Source organism: Bubalus bubalis, chromosome 2, assembly GCF_019923935.1.
Source record: "Bubalus bubalis isolate 160015118507 breed Murrah chromosome 2, NDDB_SH_1, whole genome shotgun sequence".
Taxonomy (NCBI): domain Eukaryota; kingdom Metazoa; phylum Chordata; class Mammalia; order Artiodactyla; family Bovidae; genus Bubalus; species Bubalus bubalis.
This window is the reverse complement of record NC_059158.1, coordinates 171,299,632-171,322,996: the sequence shown is the minus strand read 5'-3', so window position 1 is coordinate 171,322,996 and position 23,365 is coordinate 171,299,632. Positions and strand designations below refer to the sequence as shown.

The window sequence follows — 23,365 nt, the reverse complement described above, 5'->3', positions numbered from 1 at the left end:
CAGTTAGAGAAGAGTTTCTGCAATTGCTTCTGAATGCTTTTTTGTTGACTTAGGCCAAAAGTGTGACAAGAGATTGTTGATCTTGAGACAACGTGGCCTTGACCACCTGGCTGAACTTTTGTTTGTTCACTTGGATCACGACAGCTTCCTTAAGGCCTTTTGAATGAATTCTGAGATAGGACAAGTCCCTTGAAGAAAGCCTGTGTGTCTTTCTAGCACATGTGAAAGACTCAAAAGATAGATAATAAGATTCTTGCATTAAACGGACCTGAATTGAGCTGCTTGATGATAAACTCGATCTGGCGGATCATTTCGGCGTTGCCCTCTTTGATGAAGCAGCGGAGGATGTCTTCCATTCCCTGGAAGCATTGGAGAGAGGAAGAGTGAACATTTCAGTTTGGGAGAAAACTACTTTTTGATGGATAGTTCCACCTAATCAAAAAAAAAAAAAAAAATTCCGCCCCCCCCCCATTGTTTTAAGGAGGAAAGGATATGCACAATAAAAAAAAAATTCCTCTGCTTAGTTCATTCTTTTTTGTTGTTTTTACAATTCACAATGAAATTATTTTATTTTTGCTTGACTAGCTGACCTAATTATAACGCATTTACTTTTAAAAAAGCTATTGTACAATTTTACTATGTAAGTACTTCTTTTAGTTTTGGTAATATGCTGTTTTGGGAGGTGGTTTCTTTCCTGTGTTTTCCCTATATTTATACACTGTCATCTGGATTTTAGGGCCAAAAATGGTCTTTGAAAAGTGGAACCATATGCTCAGAGAAGTAAATGAACAAATAGAACCTCTTTTTAAACAGCCATCATTCCCTTTTCTATCAAAATAATTATAAAGTCACTACATTGTGCATTATTTACGACAAAGCACTGACATGAGTTTTCTATTTTGACTAACAGAATTCCCAGGAAATGTAGAGGTAAGATACTGACTTACACATAAGTACCTATTTCCCCTCCTTCCTCTTCCCTCGTGAGACATGAATGTGTGGATGTGTATGTGTGTGCTCAATGGCTCAGTCGTGTCAGACTCTTTGCTACCCCGTGGAATGTAGCCTGACTCCAGGGACTGCAGCCCACCAGGCTCTGTCCATGGAATTTTCCAGGCAAGAATACTAGAATGGGTTGCCATTTCCTTCTCCAGGGGAATCTTTCCAACCCAGGGGTCAAACCTGAGTCTCTTATGTCTCCTGCATTGGCACTGGCAGGCAGGTTCTTTTACCATTAATGCTGCCTGGGGAGCAACATGGATGTATGGCTGGAGCTAATGAGGCCTTCTTGCCCCAACAAGGAGAAAGTGTATCTAATACTGAACTCAAAGCTGAGGAAACAGAGTCCAGAGGTGCTGGTTGAGACATGAATCAGGTGACATGTGAACTCTGATCAAGATGTGCCTGAAGCTTATGTCTGTACTTTTCAGTTACATGAGTCATAAGTTGCTTTTTCAGGTAGGCCGGTTTGGAATCAACAGCTCTAACAGAATCAAAGAAGAAGGGCCAAGTGTAGTTTTGAACACAGTGAGTTCCCATCACCTAAAGCAGAGCACTATCTCCTAGAAAGGTTCAATCTGGATCGTAATTCTAGTTTCTCGATCAAATAGCCGTGGGACCTTGGTCAAATGGCTTAACTCCTGCCAGCCTGTTTCCTCAACTATAAAATAAGGATGGCAACTCAAGGCAACACGAGATTTTAAAGGATGTATACTGGTGCTGGTTATGTAAACGCATGTTTGTGTAAGGGCACTGAAGGGAGGGACTTCCCTGGTGCTCCAGTGGTTAAGAATCTGCCTTGCAATGCAGGGGATGGGGGTTCATCCCCTGGTTGGGACCTAAGATCCCACATGCCTCAGAGCAACTGAGCCCTCTAGCTGCAACTAGAGAGTCCGTGCGCTGCAAGGAAAGATTCCCCATGAAGCAATGAAGATCCTGAGTGCTGTGCTATGGGCCAATGCAGCCAAATAAATAAATAAATTTTAAAATGCACTGAACTATATATGTCAGGCCTGTGTATTTCACTGTTCGTAAATTACAATACCTAAAAAAAGAAAAGCATCTAATCCAGTGATTGACACATAGGAGATGCTTAATAAATGACTGAGACTGCACTTGCTGTGTCTGGTAGGACTTTGTGGCTCAGAACAGAGAGCTGGTAGGTGAAGCAAGGGAACAACCATGGTTCCTGGTGGTCACAGGTGAAGAGGGTTATTATAGAGAATGATAACATTTAACTGGTCGGGGGGGGGGGGGGTGGTGGGCAGAGACAGACCAGTCCACGGAACAGAAGGTGAAGGAGTGGCCTGGGAGGAAGAACTGGACAGTCGACAAGGGAAGAGAGTTTCACAGAGGGTGTGGTCCAGGCTCCTGGGGAACCAGTCAGACACACCTGGGCTTGTCTATTGTCAGGAGGGCTGCATTTTATCTCTCTCTGCCTCCTAAACTGACCTCTTCCCCAGACTCCATCCTGTCCCAAAGTAAGGGCCCGAGGAAGAAGAACATGGTCAAGTGCAAGCAGAGGGATAAACCCTAAAACACCAAAGGTTAGGATCACCGCCAACCAGCTGACCACTGTCAACATTTTACCTTTTTGCCAGTGGAGCGAGACAAATGATTCATTCAGGCTCTCCACTTTTTTTTTTTTTTTTAGCTAGAGTTTACTCTTACAAATGATTAACTGTTTATATATTGAAAGATCTTTTAATTCTCACTTGATCTCTTTCTTCTGTCTCTAGCTCAGTTGTTACTTGGGGGTTAAAAAAAAAATCACAAATTCCTTCTCTGTAATTAGGAAGAGTATTGGGGGAAGATTTTTTAATAGAAAATTTCTCCATAAGAAATTTCACGTCTTTTAAATATATATTTTTATGTGTGTAGGTGCATGCTAAGTTGCTTCAGTCCTGTCCAACCTTTGCCTATGGACCATAGCTCGCCAGACTCCTCTGTCCATGGGATTCTCCAGGCAAGAACACTGGAGCAGGTTGCCATGCCCTCCTCCAGGGGATCTTCCCAACCCAGGGATCAAACCTCGGTCTCTTATGTCTGCATTGGCAGGAGGGTTCTGAACCACTAGCACCACCTGGGAAGTCCATATATTTTTATACTTATTATTAAATGTATATTTAAAAAAAGTGAAATTTATTTTATTAAAATAAGTGAAGTACATAAACCATATGTTTAATTTTTTACTAAGCTAAAATGTAAATTATAGGAATAATAAATCATAAAAATAATAATATTTTATCATGAAAACAATATGTTATTTCAGATAATCCAGGCCAAATAAAAATGCCAAGGCAGATGTAAAGGGTAAGAGAGCAGGTATTTGTATATCAGCCAGATATGAGAAAATAAGAACATGAATGTGTGCAAAAAGCAGAGAAACAACGAATGCCTGTTTTTGCCAGCTCGCTGAGATTAGAGACCGTCATAAAGACAATCACACGGAAGACTGTATCTGTATGTAGTACTGAAGGAAAGACAAGGATGGATCACATGCAGATTCCTCATTAGGTAAAGGTTCGGGGGTGTGTCCCGAACACTGGAGCCAAACCACCCAGACCAGCTGCTCACTGGCTATGCCACCAGGCAAGGGTTTTAATCTCTAAACCTCATTTCATCACAGCAAAATGGGCACAACCACAGGAACTGCTTTGGGGGCCTTTTGGGAATGAAACAGATAAAGCCCCCGTCAGGGCCTACGACATGCACCAAATACCATCCAGTCCAAGTAATTTCTAACTCTCCTTTCACGCTCAGCAGGTCAGCTCTCTATAGTGTTCTATTTTGTTCCGACCCAAACAGTCCACACTTATATCACTATGGGTCTTCATGAGAAATTTCTCTTGGAAAATATAAACAGAACTTCCCTGGTGGTCCAGTGGTTAAGGATACATGGATTCGACGCCTCCTCTGGGAAGATCCCATATGCCTTGGAGCAACTAAGCCTCGAGCCACAAGTACTGAGCCCACGAGCTGCAAGCAGAGAGTAGCCCCGCATGCTTTGCAACTAGAGAAAAGCCCATGCAGCAACAAAGACTCGCACAGCTAAAATAATCAACTAATTAAAAAAAAAAATAAACATATGTGTCAGGTGCACATGAATACTTTCTTCTGGCGTGGAAGGTATATAGGTTCTCTACAGAAAACTGGTAAACTAAACTTAGCAAGACCCCCTGGAGAAGGGAAAGGCTACCCACTCCAGTATTCTGGCCTGGAGAATTTCATGGGCTGTACAGTCCATGGGGTTGCAAAGAGTGGGACACGACTGAGCGACTTTCACTTTTTCACAAACAAAGGAAAAGAATTTAAATTATCCACAAGCCCCTACACTCAGACATTAAAAAAAAACTGTGGACGTTTTGAGATATGCCCTCCTTTTATGGGCACTGTTTACATAACTGACATCATATTGATAATATAAGACTGACTGTTGTTTTTCAACTAAACCCTATGACCATTTGAATGTCAGTAAATTCTTTATAAACACAATTTTAATAACTATAATAATAATAGCTAATATTTTCCCAATATTTGCCATGTGCCAGGCACTGTTCTAAATATTTTACCTGTGTCAGCTCTTTTAATCCTCATAATGGTCTTATGAATTTGATACTAAAACAACACCCACATTGCCACTGAGAGAATAAATCATATGCCCAACGATACACCATGAGGTACTGGGAAGTCGCAGAGGCAACATTCAAACACGGCCCTGGGCTCGTCAGCTCCCGATTGACCCTCTGCCTCTGTTCTGACTTAACCAGCCCCTCCTTAACCATGCCCGGCATTTAGTTGTCTCCTACTTTCCACTATGATCAGGAATGCAGTGATGGATATTTTCATACATGAATCTTTGTTCGTGTTCTTGTATGGAGCTCCAGAAGTAGAATTCCTGGGCAAAGAATGTTAATATTTTTTAGGACCGTTATACATATTGCTAAATTGCTTTCTAAAAAGGCTGTATAGGGACTTCCCTGGGGGTCCAGTGTTTGGGACTCTGCTCCCAAAGCAGGGGGCCCAGGTTCAATCCCTGGTTGGAGAACTAGATCTCACATGCTGCAACTAAAGATCCCGTGTCTGCAGCTAAGACCTGGTGCAAACAAATAAATATTTAAAAGAAATATGCAAGTAAAAATGCCGTATCAATTTATGCCATCCGTTTTGAATTTTGAAAGGCCCCCTCATCATGGAGGCCACGGAATACAGCAAGCAGGCCTACCATCCGTAAGGGACAACTGCTGCAGTTGGGGCTGATGAACACCTGACACAGCTTGCCTATGGTGTGTTCATTTCCCAGAGTGGCAGCCAGACTCTGAGCATTCCCAGGCTCCCCTGAGCGAGGGGCAGGCGGGCAGATGACCTCTCGGTCCTGTTGACAGACAGACATGCTCATGTGAGACTGATTCAGCAGTGGGCCATGTGAAGAATCAGGCACACAGGGACACACATCTTTGGGAGAGTTGGCTGGGGTGGCATCCGGCTTCTGGGGACAGCAGGGCTGAGTTTCCCGCATGGCAGTGCGAGAATGGCCTGGGGCCAGGGTGCAACGCACAGCAAGGGTATCTCTGGAGCAGCCCCGTGGGGGTGGGTGGGCATTCCTCCCAGCTCCGTGGCTTCTAAGCCCAGCTCCCTGGCTCTCCCAGAGACTCTGGGAGCCTTCACAACTGACCGAGCATCTGGTCTGCTCCAGCCCAGGGTGCCATGTCTGGCTGAGGTTTAGATCCCAGGGAGGAGGTCTGACGCTAACAACTCCCTGGGCGCAAGAAGGCCTTGGAGTTGGCATTAGGGCGGCCCTCTTGATCGCATCTGCTCTCCAGCCCCAGACCCTGAAGGGATCTTAAATTTCAAATAGGCCTCAGGGCACGCATTTATCTTTTTCTTTTTTTTTTTTTGGCATTAAGACCACCATAGTAGCATTTGGTACTAATATAATTTTTATGTATTCTTTGTCATTTCCCACAAGCACACAAATGTTTTACACAGTTGCAAAAACAGAGTTATTGTAATAATAATGTCATATTCTTCTTTTATCCCCCATTACACAATAAAAAGTTTCCATACTGTCTCATACTGCTTTTTCTAATTATCATCTTCAGTAGCTACTAATACTGTGAGCAAAAGAACTGTAATTTCATGAGCAGGCATTACCAGACATTTACATTCTGTTTTTTCACTACTACAAAAATCCTGGAATGAGCAACTTCATGTGCAGAACTCTTCTCTGCACTGGTAGAGGAAAATGAATGAATCCAAAGCATGGAGGTTTTCATAATTTTTCACATATACTGCCAAACTTCCTTCTGGAACGACTGTGCTGACACGCATTGCAAACACTGGCCTGATGTGAACATCAGCCCTGCCCCATCTCAGCTGTGTGTGTGAGCAGATGCTAAGGTGGGGAGATGACGGACGACGTTCTCCTCACTGTCTGGTTTCCTTTATTACTGTTACACGCAAAAAGGATGTAATACTCTTTTTCAACCTAAAAACTCAAGGATAAGAGTGAAATGAGGGGAGACCTTGGGGTTTTAGAAAAACCCTCTTGAAACTATAACCTCCCTTAGAGGCCTCTCTTCTAAATAAATGGGCAACTGCTTAGATGATGTGTCCAAAAGAGTTCTCCGTTTGCTTAGGCTTGGATCCCAGTTAAAATGCCAGAGGGAAGCTTATGCTACTTACACCTTCACCTAATCAGTCTAAATGCTTTCTGTCTTTCATTTATTTGCCCGTGCTGGGTCTGTAATAAGGTATGCAGGATCTATTAGCAGGTCGGATTCAGTTCCCTGTTCAGGGATTGAACCTTGGACCCCTGCACTGGGAGCGTGGAGTCTTAGCCACTGGACCACCAGGGAAGTTCCCCACATTTTCTTTTTAAAGTTAATAATTCACAGGGTGTATAGAAACTTATGTCAGAAACTATAAAGGACAATATTAATAGATTTAACTACAGAGTTAACTGTCATATGACCAAAGTCCCATAACTAAAAGACAAATGAAAAGTTGGGGAAATATTTGTAATATATGTCAAAAGATGCTTCCCTGCTGGCTCAGATGGTAACGCACCTTGTCTGCAATGTGGGAGACCTAGGTTCGATCCCTGGGTCAAGAAGATCCCCTGGAGAAGGAAATGGCACCCTACTCCAGTACTCTAGCCTGGAAAATCCCATGTATGGAGGAGCTTGGTAGGCTACAGTCCACAGGGTTGCAAAGAGTCGACAGGACTGAGCGACTTCACTATGATGATGATGTCAAAAGATTAATAGCCCTAATTTCACTGTGACTTCTCTGATCCAGAGATGACTTAGAAGCGAGTGGCAGACAGGCTCCAACACGACCCCACCTCCTGGAATCCGTACTCCTGAGTGTCCCCCCACACTGTTCCTGGGCTGGTCAATGTAGTGGGAATTCCTAATAATGTTCTTTCACAGCCTTGAGAAATTCCACAGAAATAGAATCTGGAAAAACAGCATATATTAAGAAACTATGGTAATGATTATATTTCATGTTTTTCTTAGAATAATCGCCTTGTTACAAACTCCAAGGCCAGACCCAGAAGGGAGTATGGCTGGGATCATGAGTGCATGAACCTTGGAACACCAAGGCGTCAGGCATGAACACTGCTTAAGCACTTGCTGATTGTTTCTGGGACTAGCCCAGAAGGGAATGGCCTGGGGTAAAAACAAGGAGATCTAGACTATGTTAGTGTAGTGTCTTGAGAAAGATAAGATCAAAGAACGTCTGCAATTAGGAACAAAAGCTGGACCCAGAGTGGACTCTGCACCTCAGTCCAATAGAGGCTGCAGGTCCCTTGACCCACTGTACCAGATTTTGTGTTCTGTCTTCATTCTTGTTGCTCGCTCCCAGGACCATTAGGGCAACAACTGGCGCCCAACGTGGGGCCGGAGCGGAAGACCACTACAAGCTAAAGTAAAACTACAGCGATGCAGAACTTGGGACAGTGAAGAGGCCTCTGAAAATTCCCACTGGTAAGTCCTTCTGGCATTTAATTAGGGTTAAAATGGGAAATGTTTAGAGTGCAGAACACCATTGCCTGTATATTTGTTTACTAAGACAGCTCTCAAAAGTGGGAGGAGCTTCTATTAGTGAAGGGCGATTATTAGAATTGTTGCAAGCAGTGGATAAATATTGCTGCTGGCTCCTGTCAAGAGGGACCTTAGATTTGAAAGTCTGGGAAAAGGTTGGAGCTGAGTTAAAAAAAAGAACATGCAAAAGGAACTCTGCTCCCTGTTTCTATTTGGAGTACGTGGGCATTAGTTAAGTCAGTACTGGAACCTTTGCAGACTTCTGATTCTTTTGATGAAAGTGATGATGACTCTTAAAAACCAGAATATGTAAATACTGGGGAAATGGGCAAGCCATCTTCGAAACCTGTTTCCTTGGCTTCCGAAGAAAATGATGAGGGATTTTTTTCCTCCGGCTCCTCCCCGCCATCCTCCACTTCCACAGGGGACAGTTGGATTATTGTGAGGAAGATTGGGGCTGACTTCCCAGGGAGTTCAAATTCATACACCGAGTTACAGACAATGATTATGAAAGAGAATTGAAGGTAATGGCGTCTACCACTCTTCCCTGGAAGGTTTCTAAAGGGTATAGGATTGCTCAGTCTCCCTCATTGCTCAGTTGGTAAAGAATCTGCCTGCAATGCAGAAGACCCCAGTTCGATTCCAGGGTCAGGAATATCCGCTGGAGAAGGGATAGGCTACCCACTCCAGTATTCCTGGGCTTCCCTTGTGGATCAGCTGGTAAAGAATCTGCCTGCAATGTGGGAGACCTGGGTTCCATCCCTGGGTTGGGAAGATCCCCTGGAGAAGGGAAAGGCTACCCACTCCAGTTTTCTGGCCTGGAGAATTCCATGAACTGAATAGTCCATGGGGTCGCAAAGAGTCAGACATGACTGAGTGACTTTCACTTCACTATGTGGGCATAGGACAGTCAGACAAAAAGGAAGGCTCTAGGGCATTTGGAAGCACAGCCAAGGCTGGTATTTTTCTCACTGAAAAGATTTTGGAATCCAGACCCACTTGTCAAGTCAATATAAGTGGCAAAAACATTCAAGGTTCAATAGATGCTGGAGCCAAGGTTTCTATCATCAGCTCTAAACTCTGGCCTAAAGCATGGCCAACTAGGCCTGCTCCAATATCTATTGCAGGTCTAGGACAGGCACAGGATTAAAACAACGTGCTATGGTGCTGTCTTGTTCAGGGCCTGATAAACAACCAGCTACCATCCAACCTTATATGGCTGCTATACCTGTCAACCTATGGGGTCGTGATCTCTTGGAACAATGGCATGCTGAGATACATATTCCTCCAAATCAATAGATCAAGGCCAGCTGCCAAATTGTGTTCAATCAAGGTTATATACAAGGATTGAGACTGGGCAAAAATCAACAAGGAAGACTTTATCCTTTGACTACTCAAGATTTCGAACCACCCCCTTTTCATTAGTGGCCACTGCTCGTATTAATCTTCCCCCACCCACACCCATACCTTAATTGGAAAACTGATTGACTTGTGTGGATAGAGCCGTGGCCTCTAAAACAAGAAAAATCGGAGGCTTTACATGAATTAGTTAATGAGCAACTGAGCAAGGGACATATTATTGAGTCCTTTAGCACTTGGACTTCTCCGATGTTCATTATACAAAAGAAATCTGGCAAATGGAGAAGACTTACGGATCTGAGAGCTGTTAATGCTATTATTGTTCCAATGGGTGCTTCACAGCCTGGCCTACCTAATCCTAATATGATTCCAAGAAATTGGCATTTGTTTGTTATTGACCTTAAAGATTGTTTTTTCACTATTCCTTTACACCCTGATGATCAACCTGGATTCGCCTTTTCAGTTCCTTCCATTAATTTAAAGGAGCCACATAAAAGATTTCAATGGACTGTATTACCTCAAGGTATGCTTAACAGTCCCAGTATTTGTCAAAATTTTGCATCTAGCACAGCAATGATTCCCTCATGCATGTATTATTCATTATATGGATGATATATTATGTGCCTTACCTAATATTGATAGCCTATAGGAATTGTTTTTAAAGCTAAAAGGAATGCTCAGAATGTGCTGGCTTGTATTTGGCTCTTGATAAACTAGAATACACTGAACCTTCTCAGTGCTTAGGAAATACAGTTACCTGTACTACAATCAAACCACAAAAGGTGCAAATACGCAGAGACTCAATTAAAACTCTAAATGACTTACAAAAATTACTAGGAGATATTAACTGGATTAAACCTAAGTTAGGGATTCCAATGTATCCTTTATCCCATGTATTCTCTCTGTTAAGAGGAAATCCAGAGCTTAATAGCTCCTGACAGCTAACTCCTGAGGCTGAGAAAGAACTAGCAATTATAGAACAAGCAGTACAAAACCACCAAAGAGACAGAATAGACCCTTTAGAGCCTCTCCAGTTGTTTGTCTTCCCTACCCCTCATTCCCCTACTGGGTTGATTATGCAAACTGAAGGGATATTCTTAGCTAATTCACAAAGAAAATCTATTACCCCTTATTTACACATATAGCCACTATAATTCTAAAAGGAAGAGAACGTGTTCAGCAACTTACTGGACACGATCCCTGCCTTATTTGCACTACACTAACCTCCAAAGAATTAAACATTCTCTTCAAAATCCACTATCTTGGCAACTAGCTTTAGCTGACTATATTGGACAAATCAACAACCACTATCCTGACTTACCTATCTGGCAGTTTTTAAAACAAACAAGATGGATTTTGCCTAAAATTACTCGTGTCAACCCCATTTTCACTGCTCTTTTCATTTTTACAGATGGCACTACCCGAGGAAAAGCAGGATATACAGGAGCATTTATGCTAGCTATTGAAACACCTGGAAAGTCCACACAACAAGCAGAAATTCTGGCTATTACACGTGCATTACAAAGTAATCCCCAAGCAATTAATATCTTATCTGATTCTCAATATTCTGCACATGTCACTAAACATATAGAAACAGCAACTATTACGGATACTATCTCATCCACATTATACACGCTTTTCACAAATTTACAACGGGTGATAAGACACTGACAATTTCCATTCTACATTACTCATATTCGGGCTCATATTACTTTACCAGGGCCCTTAACAGAAGGAAATGCTCAAGCTGATGCCATTTTATTTCCAGCCTTTACAGAGGCATCAGCCTTTCATGATCTGACACACTGTAATTCAAAATGTTTAAAAACCAAGTCTCATATCACTTGGTCTCAACCAAAACAGATTGTGTAGACTTGTCGTACATGCCAGACGTACATGCCACATCTCCAACAGAAGCCTTGGGAGTTTCGCCAGGTGATTCAGAAACACCCGTTTGGATTCCCTCGTGTCATCTGAAACCATATCATATCCCACGGGAGAGACACTTCGCATGAGATGTAGAGGCCCCAGTAATGAGTTTCGAAGGCTTGAGTCTGAGACAGACAAAGACAACGATTTCCCTCTCGTTGACGCATTGGAACAAGATCCCCACTTGGGGACAAATTAAAAGGTTAACACAGAAATCAGAGGAGATCTTAGAAAATGAAGGGAAAGCTGTCACTCCTAACAATCTGGCTGTTTCCATGTTTGCTCATATCACCACCGCAGTGAGTATACCCCCTAGCAACAGCTGAATCTAAAAATTATACTTATTGGGCATACATACCTAGCCTCCCACTACTAAAACCCATTGTTTGGGGGGATTCTATGATCTCCGTTTATGTTAATAATTCTTTCTGAATACCAGGACCTGAAGGTACATGCCCTCCTCTTTTTAAACAAGAAAAAAGGACTCCCTTCAATGTTACTTATGGGTATGAATCCAGGCCAATTTGTATAGGACTGGCTACAGGATGTCTTAAATTATCTATGCAAGCCCGGCTGTCCACTAATTCTTTAAATCATAACTATCCTAAGGTTCAGCTACATCTTCTCTCTGGTCTGAGTTTTGCTTATGACAACTCAGAACTCAATAATGACACCAAATCGGACAGACCTTTAGGCGAGCATTGTGAGCTGTGGACTGAAAAACAAGGTTGTACTCAGTGGGATAACTGCCGTGGGGCTGAAGGAATAATTTTGATTAATGGTTCCTACGGAATTGTATGGGACTGGTGCCCTACAGGGTATGCAGTCTCTAATTGCTCTCATCAAAATCAGTCCTGCGATCCTCACAAAAAGCTGCACTGGCAGGTGCATAAAGTCTTTAACCATACCAATGTTACCACTCATTTAGATCATCCAACTATATGACATGGTATTGGCATGTCACTCCCCTTCCCACAATTAGATCAAGGAAGAGGGCAAGAAGGGAGTTGGGAATTGGCTTTAGGTCTTGAAAAATTCCAAATTTGGGATGGACATTATTCCAATAAAACTAATTATTCATTGACATTTAACACCAGTACAAACTGGACATTCTATATTCATGCTTGTGTGAGAGATCCTTATGTGTTCTCGAAAGGAACAATTTCTATCAATGAAAGTGTATAAGCACTTTCTTGCCAGGATTGCAAATGATATACCTGCTTAAATTCTTTATAATTCTCATCACTCATTTGTTATACTAAGAAGGAGATTGGGAATATGGCTTCCAGTAAATCAAACCGGACCCTGGGAAGGCTCCCCTGAAACACATGCTCTTTTAAAGGTTATAAAGAAAGTACTACAATGTTCCAAAAGGTTTATTGGACTACTTGTAGCAGCTATTATGGGAATTACTGTTATAGCCACCACCGAGGTAGTAGCCAGTGGCAATGCATCAGACTACACAAACAGCTACGCCGGTACAGCACGGCACCAAAGTGCAAGCTCTGCCTGGAGAAGCCAAGCCCACACAGACCAAGACATGAATGAATGACTGATTCATTTAGGAAATGCAGTTCTCCTACGAGGGGATGAAGTACAAAGTTTCAAATTACAAATTCATCTGAAGTGTTATTGGAATCTCTCTTCATTTTGTGTCACACCTCATAAGTAGCATCCAAGTGCATATACTCGGGATCAATTATCTAAATATTTGAGAGGAAACGTTTGTGATAATCTATCCTTGGATATTTCCCAATTACAGGCTACTATTTCTAAAATACAGGATGCTCACTTACAACTACTCCCAGAAACTATTTGAAGAAATTGAGGAAAGCTTACATAAACGTAATCCTATGATGTGGATTAAAACTTTAGGAGGAGGATTGCTTGGTACCATATCAGGATGTCTATTTTTGACTGTCTTGTGTCTAGTCCTTAGATGCACGCGAGAAACCATCTGAGAACTGAGGAAGAAAGAAGTTGCTCGGTTGACGTATCTACTCCTACAAAAACAAGAAGGGGGAGCTGTAGTGGGAATTCCTAACAATGTACTTTCACAGCTTTGAGAAATTCCACAGAAACAGAATCTGGGAAAACAGCATATAGTAAGAAACTGAGGGATTATCAGTTAATGATTATTGTTCATGTTTTTCTTAAAATAGTTGCCTTGTTACAAACTCCAAGGCCAGACCCAGAAGGGAGTATGGCTAGGATCATGACAGCATGGACCTTGGAACACTGGCTTGGAGTCAGGCCTGAACGCTGCCTAAACACTTGCTGATTGTTCCCGAGACTAGCCCAGAAAGGAACATCCAGGGGTAAAAACAAGGAGATCTAGACTATGTCAGTATAGTGTCTTGACAAAGATAAGATCAAAGAAAGTTTGCAATTAGGAACAAAAGCTGGACTCAGAGTGGACTCTGCACCTCAGTCCAATAGAGGCTGCAGGGCCCCTGACTCACTGCACCAGATTTCGTGTTCTATCTTCATTCTTGTCTCTTGCTCCTGGACCATTAGGGCAACAGGTCAATGTAACCACTTCTTTATATACGTATAATTAAATTTATTTATTTTTAATTGAAGGATAGTTGCTCCACAGTATTGTGTTGGTTTCTGCCAAACATCAACACGAATCAGCTATAGGTATAGCTGTGTCCCCTCCCTCCCACCTCCCTCCTATCCCACTTCTCTGGGTTGTTACAGAGCCCCGGTGTGAGTTCCTGGAGTCACATGGCAAATTCCCCTGGGCGTCTATTTCACACCTGGTAGTATGGATGTCTCCATGCTACTCTCTCCACACATCCCAAGGAGACTGTGGCTGCTGTCTGGCTCACTTTCTGTCTCTCTAGGATCCCTCAGCGGGTAAGCCAGCTGCCATGTAGAGACAAGCCCTGTGGAGAGGCCACTGGCTGGGGAACGAGCTCCCCGGACAATAGCCAATGTGACAACGGGCTTAGAAGTGGATCCTCTGCCCTCAGCTGAATCGAAGGACAGACGCTTGGCCAGCACCACGCAGCTAATGTGCTCCGCAACTTCTGTCCTCTAGAAACTGTGAGGCGTTAATTTTTCAAAAGACGTTAAACTTTGGGATAGTTTTTTACGAAGCAATAGAAAACGAATACAATTGTGCTGTTTAATTTCCAAACATTTGGGGGTTTTCCATTCCCAGATACCGTATTACTATGGTTATGCTTTTTCATCATTGTCTGTTCAGCCCTTTTTCTCCTCATTACCTCTCGCCTCTCCTCCTGGGGCTCCAATGACAGGTTGTGACACCTCTGGCTACTGCCCTCCCTGGATATAGGGCTCTGAGGCTGTCCCTTTCTCCACCTCTTTTCTCTCTGGCCTGGATGATCTCCAAGGGCTGCCCCTCTGTGTCCCACAAGAGTGAGTCTCTTTGCCCCACTTGGTCCCCTTTCTCCACCACCCCCATGCTTTCTCAACCCCTGGGCCCTGGATGTCTGGCCTTTGTGCTTTCAGATTCCATGTCACCTCCATTCTTTCCTTTTCTTCAACCTACGTGCTTTCTTCCTTGTTCTCTGTCTTGGCTGACAAGCTCTCTCTTTCACCTGAATGACCATAATGCAGAATTTAATAAAAGTTTATTTTTCCCTTGGTCTGTATTGAGAAAGCAAAAAAAATTTTTTTTTTTAAAAGCAGTAGGTAATTCAGTTTCATTGTTTACTGTGACCACACAGAATAAACCTTAAGTAAGTTTTTGTTTCTGGCATAATTGCTGATGTAATTGTAGCTGACCCATTATATTTAGCAATTCTTCTAAGTAAGCAAAGCCAAGTGGAAGAGCATGCTTCATTGATCTCAAACTGAATTTAGCCTGTGTTCTGACAGTGGAAACATATTTAACCCCTTCATCCTAGGCATTTAACACACACACAATTAACCTGGTTTCACGCGTTGTAAGGAAAAAGGACAAAACTCCAGTGGTTTTGATTAGATCTAGAAACATCTGTCATCACGAAAGAAGATGCTAATCACCTGAGGTTTGTTTTATGCCTCTAATGCAAGCACTAATGTAAACACATTAAATATTCAATTCACTCTTTTCCAACCAGCTAGTTGGATCATCTTCATCAGTGCCTCTGTACCACTTGGTTGCTACCAGATGCCTGAGGATTACAAGGAGTGTGTTGATTGCCCCGGGTCTCACTGCCACAATTCCTCTAGGAGGCCTAGACATGAATCTGAGCGATGATTTGTCCAATTTCATCATTTTCTTGCTAAGCTTCTCCTGCTATGAAATCCATAAGCATTCCCAAAGCCCCCAATTAAAATGTCACTAAAATTTTTAAAAAGGTCTACAACTTTCCAAAAAATAAATCTGCTAGGAACTTCAACCCTGAATATGCATTGGAGGGACTGATGGCAAAGCTGAAGCATCAATACTCTGGCCACCTGATGTGAAGAGCCGACTCACTGGAAAAGACCTTGATGCCAGGAAAGATCGAAAGCAAAAGGAGATGAGAGCAGCAGAAGATAAGGTGGGTTAGACAGCATTACCAACCCAATGGACGTGAACTTGAGCAAACTCTGGGAGATAGTGGAGGACAGGGAAGTCTGGCATGCTGCAGTCCATGGGGTCAATAAGAGTCAGACATGGCTTAGCAACTGAACAACAACAAAGGAACTTCTGATGCTGTAGTTCTTAACTCTGTCAGCCGAGATCCCTTGAGAATCTGATAAAAACCATGAATTCTGTCCCCAGAGAATGGCAAATATGTGTTTGGGATACAATTCCTGGGAGTTTAGAAACCCTTCGAAGCCCTTCCTGGGGCCCAACTGGGAAGCCCTTGCGCTAACAGCCTCTGAACGTGGCACTGACGGATGGTGACTGACCCCACGAGCACATTTTCTTACCATTGCTCTAGCTTCCTCGCGAATGGATGGGATGGAAAGGATGCTGTACAGAGCTCCGTTCACATATGGCTGTATCTTTAAGGGGAGAAAACAAACAGTCATGTGCGAGTTCTCAAACACCATACAATTCAACTATCACACACCACCCTGGAGAGCAGCCTGGCTGCTGAGGAGGGTGACCACTGCCATCTGCACAGCCCCTTGAGCTCCAAATGACAGACATCTCCGCTGGCATGTCGCAGGGCAAAGGTTACAACTGAGAGTTCAAAGCAGAGCATGCACCATTCCCTCCCACAGCTTACTCCCCGCTACATTTCACTGTTTAATTGATGTCTTCCTGACCACTCAGGCTAGAACCCCTGGAGGCATCCTTGATTCCTCTCGTCTTCCTCTCCAATACTGAGTCTCGAAGTCATCTTTGATGGGAACCCTTCCTGTAAACATGCGCTGCCACAGTCCTTGTTCAGATGTCATTGTCCATGACCTGGGCTACATCGAATCTCCAAAAGGATCTCTCTGCCTTTACATTCACCCTTTTATCCAACCATCGTATCATTGCTGAGTCTACAACTTGGACTGTATTAATCCCTCTTCCAACCTCAGAAACCTTCCATAGAAACTCCCTGCGTGCGTACTCAGTTGCTTCAAGTCATGTCCGACTCTTTGCAACCCCATGGATTGTAAGCCCACCAGGCTCCTCTGTCCATGGGATTCTCCAGGCGAGGATACTGGAGTGGGCTGCCATGCCCTCCTCCAGGGGATCTTCCCCGACCCAGGGAATGACCCGCATCTCCTGCGTTGAGGCAGATTCTTTACCGCTGAGGCACTGGGGAAGGCCCCTAGGAATGCCCTGGGAAGTTCTAACTCCTGATTAGAGAACACAGGGCCCTTCAAGGTTTGGCCTCTGTAGTCTTCCTTGGCTTCTCCCTTCCTGCCACTTGAAATGCACACTGCACAGGTTCCACACTACTTAAGAGACTCCCTGATACACACAGCACCTGGGACATGCCCTGGGCTGGTCCTAACAGCTCACCTTGCTGGGGATGCTCTTCCCACATATGTCTCTCTGGAAAGTTATGGCTCATCCTTTAAAACTCAGTTCACACATATCTCGGAGGAACCCTTTCCTGAGCGCCCAGACAGAGTACTCTGCCCTCCTTCCTGTACATCCCTCCACTTCTGTGCTGGACTCAGTGTATTTTAAGATTTATACTTATGTCTCCCCTATGAGCTCTTCAAGGATAGGACCCATGTCTTAATCACACAGGTAACCCCACCATTAAGCCAGACAGGATTTGATAAATGAGCCCTCCCTTTGGAGTTGACTGTATGCTCTGCTCTCTCCATACCATGGGTAGGGGGGAGGACTCATTTCCCACCACCCTTTTCTAGCACTGGATTTATTATCACTTTTCATTTCTGCTAATATAACAGGTAAGAGAGGGCATTGTATAGTTATCTTTATTTTCATTTCCCTGATGACTAGCAGAAACTGAACATCTTTTCATGTTTATAGTAAATCATCAAGATTTACTATTCTGTAAACTGTCCTTTTACATACTTTATCTTTTTTTCCTATTTTTCTCTGTTTGACTCTTACTTATCAATGTATAGGAGCTCTTTACATATAAAGGATATAAAACTTTTGTCATATGTGATGCAAATCTCTTTCCATATGATTATATGATTGAAGTTCATATATTCAACTATGGGTATTTTTTTCTTTATGGCTTCTTGATTTTGTTTTTCAAGACCATGACTATCTCATAAGGACACGTGCGTGAGAATTTTATGTAGGAAATACATTTCTAGGCTCCAATATATTGTATATATATTATTATTATTATTAACCCTGAATATTCATTGGAAGGACTGATGCTGAAGCTGAATGCCAGTATTTTGGCCACTTGAGGCAAAGAGCTGACTCATTGGAAAAGACCCTAATACTGGGAAAGACTGAAGGCAGGAGGAGAAGGGGACAACAGAGGATGAGATTGTTGGATAGCATCACTGACTCAATGGATACGAGTTTGAGTAAACTCTGGGAAATGGTGAAGGACAGGGAAGCCTGGCTTGCAGGTCACAAAGAGTTGGACATGACTGAGCAACTGAATAACAACTATATATATATATATATGGATTTTCCTGCTCATTTTCAAAGCAGATGCTTTGGCAAGAGTTAATGACAAGACCTGACTCCTTTGGTCTATTCAGTTTTCAGAGCTGACACGGTTCTGACACTTGGAACCAAACTTTTCTGTTAGGTGACAGGATATAATTCCCACTGGCTTCAACTGTCTGAGTTGAATAAAATGGAACAGAGAGTTCACTCTGGTCTAGAAGTAGCTAAGAGCTCACTGATTTTAAAATATAAAGGCATGGCAGGTGCTGTAAGGGTTTTCCTACTAGCTCAGTTGTTAAAGAATCCGCCTGCAATGCAGGAGACCCTGGTTTAATTCTTGGGTCAGGAAGATCTGCTGGAGAAGGGAAAGGCTACTCACTCTAGTATTCTTGGGCTTCCCTACGGCTCAGCTGGTAAAGAATCCACCTGCAATGCAGGAGACCTGGGTTCAATTTCTGGATTGGGAAGATCCCCTGGAGAAGGGAAAGGTTACCTACTCCAGTATTCTGGCCTTGAGAATTTCGTGGACTGCATAGTCTATGGGGTCGCAAAGAGTCTAACACAACTGAGTGATTTTCACTTTCAGGCACTGTAAAAATGAATAAGCCTCCACTCGCTAAAGCAGTCCAGGTTATTCAGCTGCGGGGGTGCTGGGGGAACATGAGATGTGAAAGGAGTGGCCAGGATGGGAGCTGTCTGAAATGGGAACAGATGTGGGGAGACCGAGGGCTTCTCTCTGACCCAGTGGGACCCGGTGCCCCTGCGGAGACAGCCCTGTGCCCAAGCTAAGGAGGGCAGAGCTCTGCGGAGATTAGGCTTCAGGTGCAAAGCGATGCCATGGTTTCTGCAAAGGCATTTGTAGCAAACAGGTGAGAGAAGAACTGCACTGTGTGTTAGCTCATCCAGACCTCTGTTCCATTTAAAAAGGGCTTGAGCCCTATAGGCTAGAAAACCTCCCCAGGGCTGGGGAGGACACAGGCGAGGGTAGAAGCGAGGCCGGCCACTCCACAGGACAACCTGGCAGGACCCTGACGTACAGGGTGAGCAGGCAGTGACCAGTGTCAACACCTCAGGGACGCCCTGGCCTGGGTCCTCAAGGGGCAAGGGTGGAGATGTCCACGGAGGTCGCAAAGGGCGGGGAGGCGCACCCCTGGGGGCTGGACGAGTGAAACGGAAGGGCTGCCAACAGGGGGCTGTTGTGTGGTGGCGAGAGTGAAGGCTCTAGATGGACAGAGAACAACGGAGAAAGGACCTAAAGACGCGGGGAAGAGAGTAAGAAAAGACTGAGATGGAGAGGACATTGCTATTTATACAAATTAATCATGCCCACAATATTAAATACATTACCAGGCTATGTACACGTCCAGGGCCATATATTAAACTCAGTAGAGGAGCACCATCATGGAGGGGAGGGGTGAAGGGGCGGGGAGAGGGGGAGAAGGGAAAAAATAACGCCCAGAAGAGAGCCGCACAGACCAGCGATGGCGGCTGTGCTCACACACCGGAAGCCGGAAGCCGGAAGCCGCCTCCTGCTCCGGGTTCCAAAATTTGACAGAAAGCTCTGGCACAGGTTATACAGATATTTGAAGGAAGGTGATGAGGTAAGTACCCAGGGCCAGCCCTCCCATGAGCCCGGGGCCAGCGGCGCTGACTGGGTACCTCGTGGTTTTCATGGCCGAGCAGATCCGAAAGGACTTTCAGCACCAGGCCCGCCACCTTGGCACACATATTCTTCCCTTTAGGAGAAAAACAGCAAAACAGAACAGGTCACGTCTAAACTCAGAGGCACAAGTCAGGCAGATTTAAAAACATATCTCGGCTTCTCTGCTTATGAGCTGGGTGATCTTGGGTGGGGGGGCCCTGTTTCTCCCTCTGGGGTCCCTTGGAAATCATTAGGGTCCACCTCAAAAGGCGACGTAGAAGTTAAGTAGCTCAATACAGGGCAGCATGCTCCCAGTGGTTCTTATCATTCGGGCAGAGCACAAAGCCGCTCACTACAGGAACCACAAGGAATCGCAGAGCGATGCCCTCCTCCCAAGCGCACACACCATCACAGAAAAACCGACGGCTGTCTCAGTGGTTCTAAACATCATAGCAATCACTGAAGATAAACTGATGATAATCAAGAAAAGCTGATTATAACCTGATAAATGCTTTCAAGCTAGGAAGTTTGCATATGCTGTTTTTCAAAAGAGAACTCTGAAAGAAGTCCTTTAGTCAGTCAACAACACACAGGTGGTTCAGATTCCACGGCATCTGAAGGGGAAGGTGCTTCTCACAAGTACCCCTGAGCTATTTATCCAGGTAGCCTTCTCCTAACACTGGGACTGCTCAGGGCAGCTCTTCTAAGGAGGCTTCTTCCATTTCAGGAAACAGATCATTTAAGTGGGGTGGAATCTGTTGGAGAGTGAAAATCACTCTCTTTATTGATCAAGACATAAATGACCAGAGATGTCACATGGGAATTCCCATCTCTAGGAGATGGAATGGAAAAGGTGACTGTGATTAAGAGCAGGGAGTCTGGTTGAACGTTACTGCTCTGCCGTAACGTCAGATTAATGTCACAACTTAATCCCATAGGATTTTAGGAACGTACTTCTCTGTCTTCAGATAAAACAGGTCATAATTCTTCATTTCCTACCTCTGAATAATGTAACAAAGAGGGAGAAAAATATAATGTAATTCAATTTTCTCTTAACATATATATTGCATATAATTGAATAACATAAACTCTTCTTTCCAAGGCCAGGGTGGCATGTTGGCTTTAGGGATTCAATAGCTTTACACCTAGTTGGATATGCTTCACACTCTGTTTTGAGTTTTTCTAAGAGGGAAAAATGAAAGCCAACCCAGAGCCGGGGGAGAGGAGTAGGGCTGTGAGACCTGAGCTCCTGAGGCAGAGGTTCATGAGCAGAGCCACCGAGTACTCGAGCGTGTAGTCAGACAGGCAGTCGGGCTCCTTCAGGATGTCAATCAGCCAGAAGATGAGGCCATCTTGAATCATCGCTGTCTGCAGTGGGCGCCTAGGATGAGATAGCCAACAGGTGATTAAAGCCGGTAAGAAACCTTCCATGTAAGAGAACACAGTAGTATGAGTGCATATCAGAAGAGGAACTTTATAGAGGTTACGGACTCAAAGGACTGCTTTACTTTTAGGCCTATACAACTGAAACTACAGCAATAAATTCTTTTTCTTCTTCTTTTGGCCACATCGCGTGGTTTGTGGGATCTTAGTTCCCTCACCAGGGGTTGAATACATGCCCTCTAGGCAGTGAAAGCACAGAGTTCTAACCACAGGATCTCCAAGGAATTCCTACCAATACACTCTTTACCTTTCAGGGGTATCATTAAAAGGTTAAAGAAAAATAAGGCAGTAAGGAGACTTCCTACTTTGAAAGTTTCTATTTCAATATATAGAATTAGCAGAGTATCACCTCAAATACTTCATAAATATTTATTGATAGCTTTTGGTCTACTTAACCCAGGAAACAGAGTCACAGAAATAGTTCACTGACAAACATATTTTTACTTAAAATCTAGTCTGTATAATCCAGCGTAGGCACTCTGAGCTATATAAAAATACAGAGATACAAAAAAGAACATAAAACCAGCTTAATACCATTTTGATTCAGATCTCTATAGAATAAGGGTAGTTTAATAACCTGGATAATACAATTTATATGGAATTATTTTCCACCCAAAGTCCCGGTGTAAAATCTTAAAATACCAAGGCACCATCACATTGTTATGGTGGATATCATCATGTCAGCCTTAAGAACTGATGGGACTAAGCACTACAATAACTATAGTTATTAAATTTCTGCAAATTTTTCAAATACTGTCAACATTAAGCTAAATTATCTCTATAAACAAACAGAATTATGTTCCTGTGATCTAATGAAGTAATAACTCTGCAGATAATTTGTAATTCTTAATTCATACAGGTAGAAAAAGAAACTTTCATTAGCAGGGACCTACTTTGCCAGGTCTATATATCTACAGCCATAACTACAGCTTTCCCCCTACAAAACATATATACACTCAGAGTATGTCATTTTTCAGGTGTTAGGTTATTAGTGTGTGTGCTAAGTCGCCTCAGTCATGTCTGACTCTTTGCAACATTGTGAACTGTAGCCCACCAGGCTCCTCTGTCCATGGGATTCTCCAGGCAAGAATATTGGAGTAGGTGGCAATTTCCTCCTCCAGGGGATCTTCCTGAGCTAGGGATCGAACCAGTGTCTCTTATGTCTCCTGCATTATTGGCAGGCAGGTTCTTTATCACTAGCGCCACCTGGGAAGCCCAGGTTATTAGTCAGAGTCAGTCAAATATCGACCACATCTGATGGGAAGGAAATGTGTTCACAAGAAGACTTACAGAAAAAGTTAGGTACTCAAGGTAATAAAATTCTTAATAGTCAAATAAAAAGTCAGGTGTCATCAGGGAATATAGATGCTGGACGAATTAGCATATGACCCAGCAATTCCACTCCTAGATACCTACCCAGGAGAAAAGAAAACAAAGACTTGTATGCAAATATTCACAGCAGCACTACACATAATAGGCAAAAATTAGAAGCAAGTAAGGTATCATCAACTGATGAATGCATAGGCAAAATGTGGTCTATTCATGTGATGGCCTATCACTCGGCAACACAGAGGAATAACGTGCTGATACATGCTATCTCTGTGTGAACCTCAAAGGCAGTATGCCAAGTGAAAGGAGCCAGTCATAAAAGAACACACCAGTCGAGGTAAATCTACAGAAAACAGGATACAATGGTGCTTTAACACGTAGGAGCAGGATGTGAGAGTTGGACCATAAAGGGCTGAGTGCTGAAGAACTGATGCTTTCGAACTGTGGAGAATACTCTTGAGAGTCCCTTGGACAGCAAAGAGAGTCAATCAGTCAATCCTAAAGGAAATCAACCCTGAATATTCATTGGAAGGACTAATGCCGAAGCTCCAATACTTTGGCCCCTTGATTTGAAGAGCTGACACATTGGAAAAGACCCTGATGTTGGGAAAGATTGAG

The 23,365-nt window shown here is 43.5% G+C and overlaps 1 protein-coding gene across 10 annotated transcripts in view; it reads right to left on the bottom strand.

Moving 5' to 3' along the window:
- ARMC9 (armadillo repeat containing 9) overlaps positions 1–23,365 on the bottom strand; it is a 181,017-nt gene that overhangs the window by 92,606 nt on the left and 65,046 nt on the right. For all 10 annotated transcript variants that reach the window (XM_044937950.2, XM_025278457.3, XM_025278454.3 and 7 more), the window contains exons 15-18: positions 21,217–21,356; positions 19,993–20,069; positions 16,212–16,286; positions 269–359 (exon numbers count right to left, since the gene is read on the bottom strand). In XM_044937950.2, the coding sequence (XP_044793885.2) occupies positions 269–359; positions 16,212–16,286; positions 19,993–20,069; positions 21,217–21,356 (383 nt within the window). The remainder of the gene's footprint in view (positions 1–268; positions 360–16,211; positions 16,287–19,992; positions 20,070–21,216; positions 21,357–23,365) is intronic.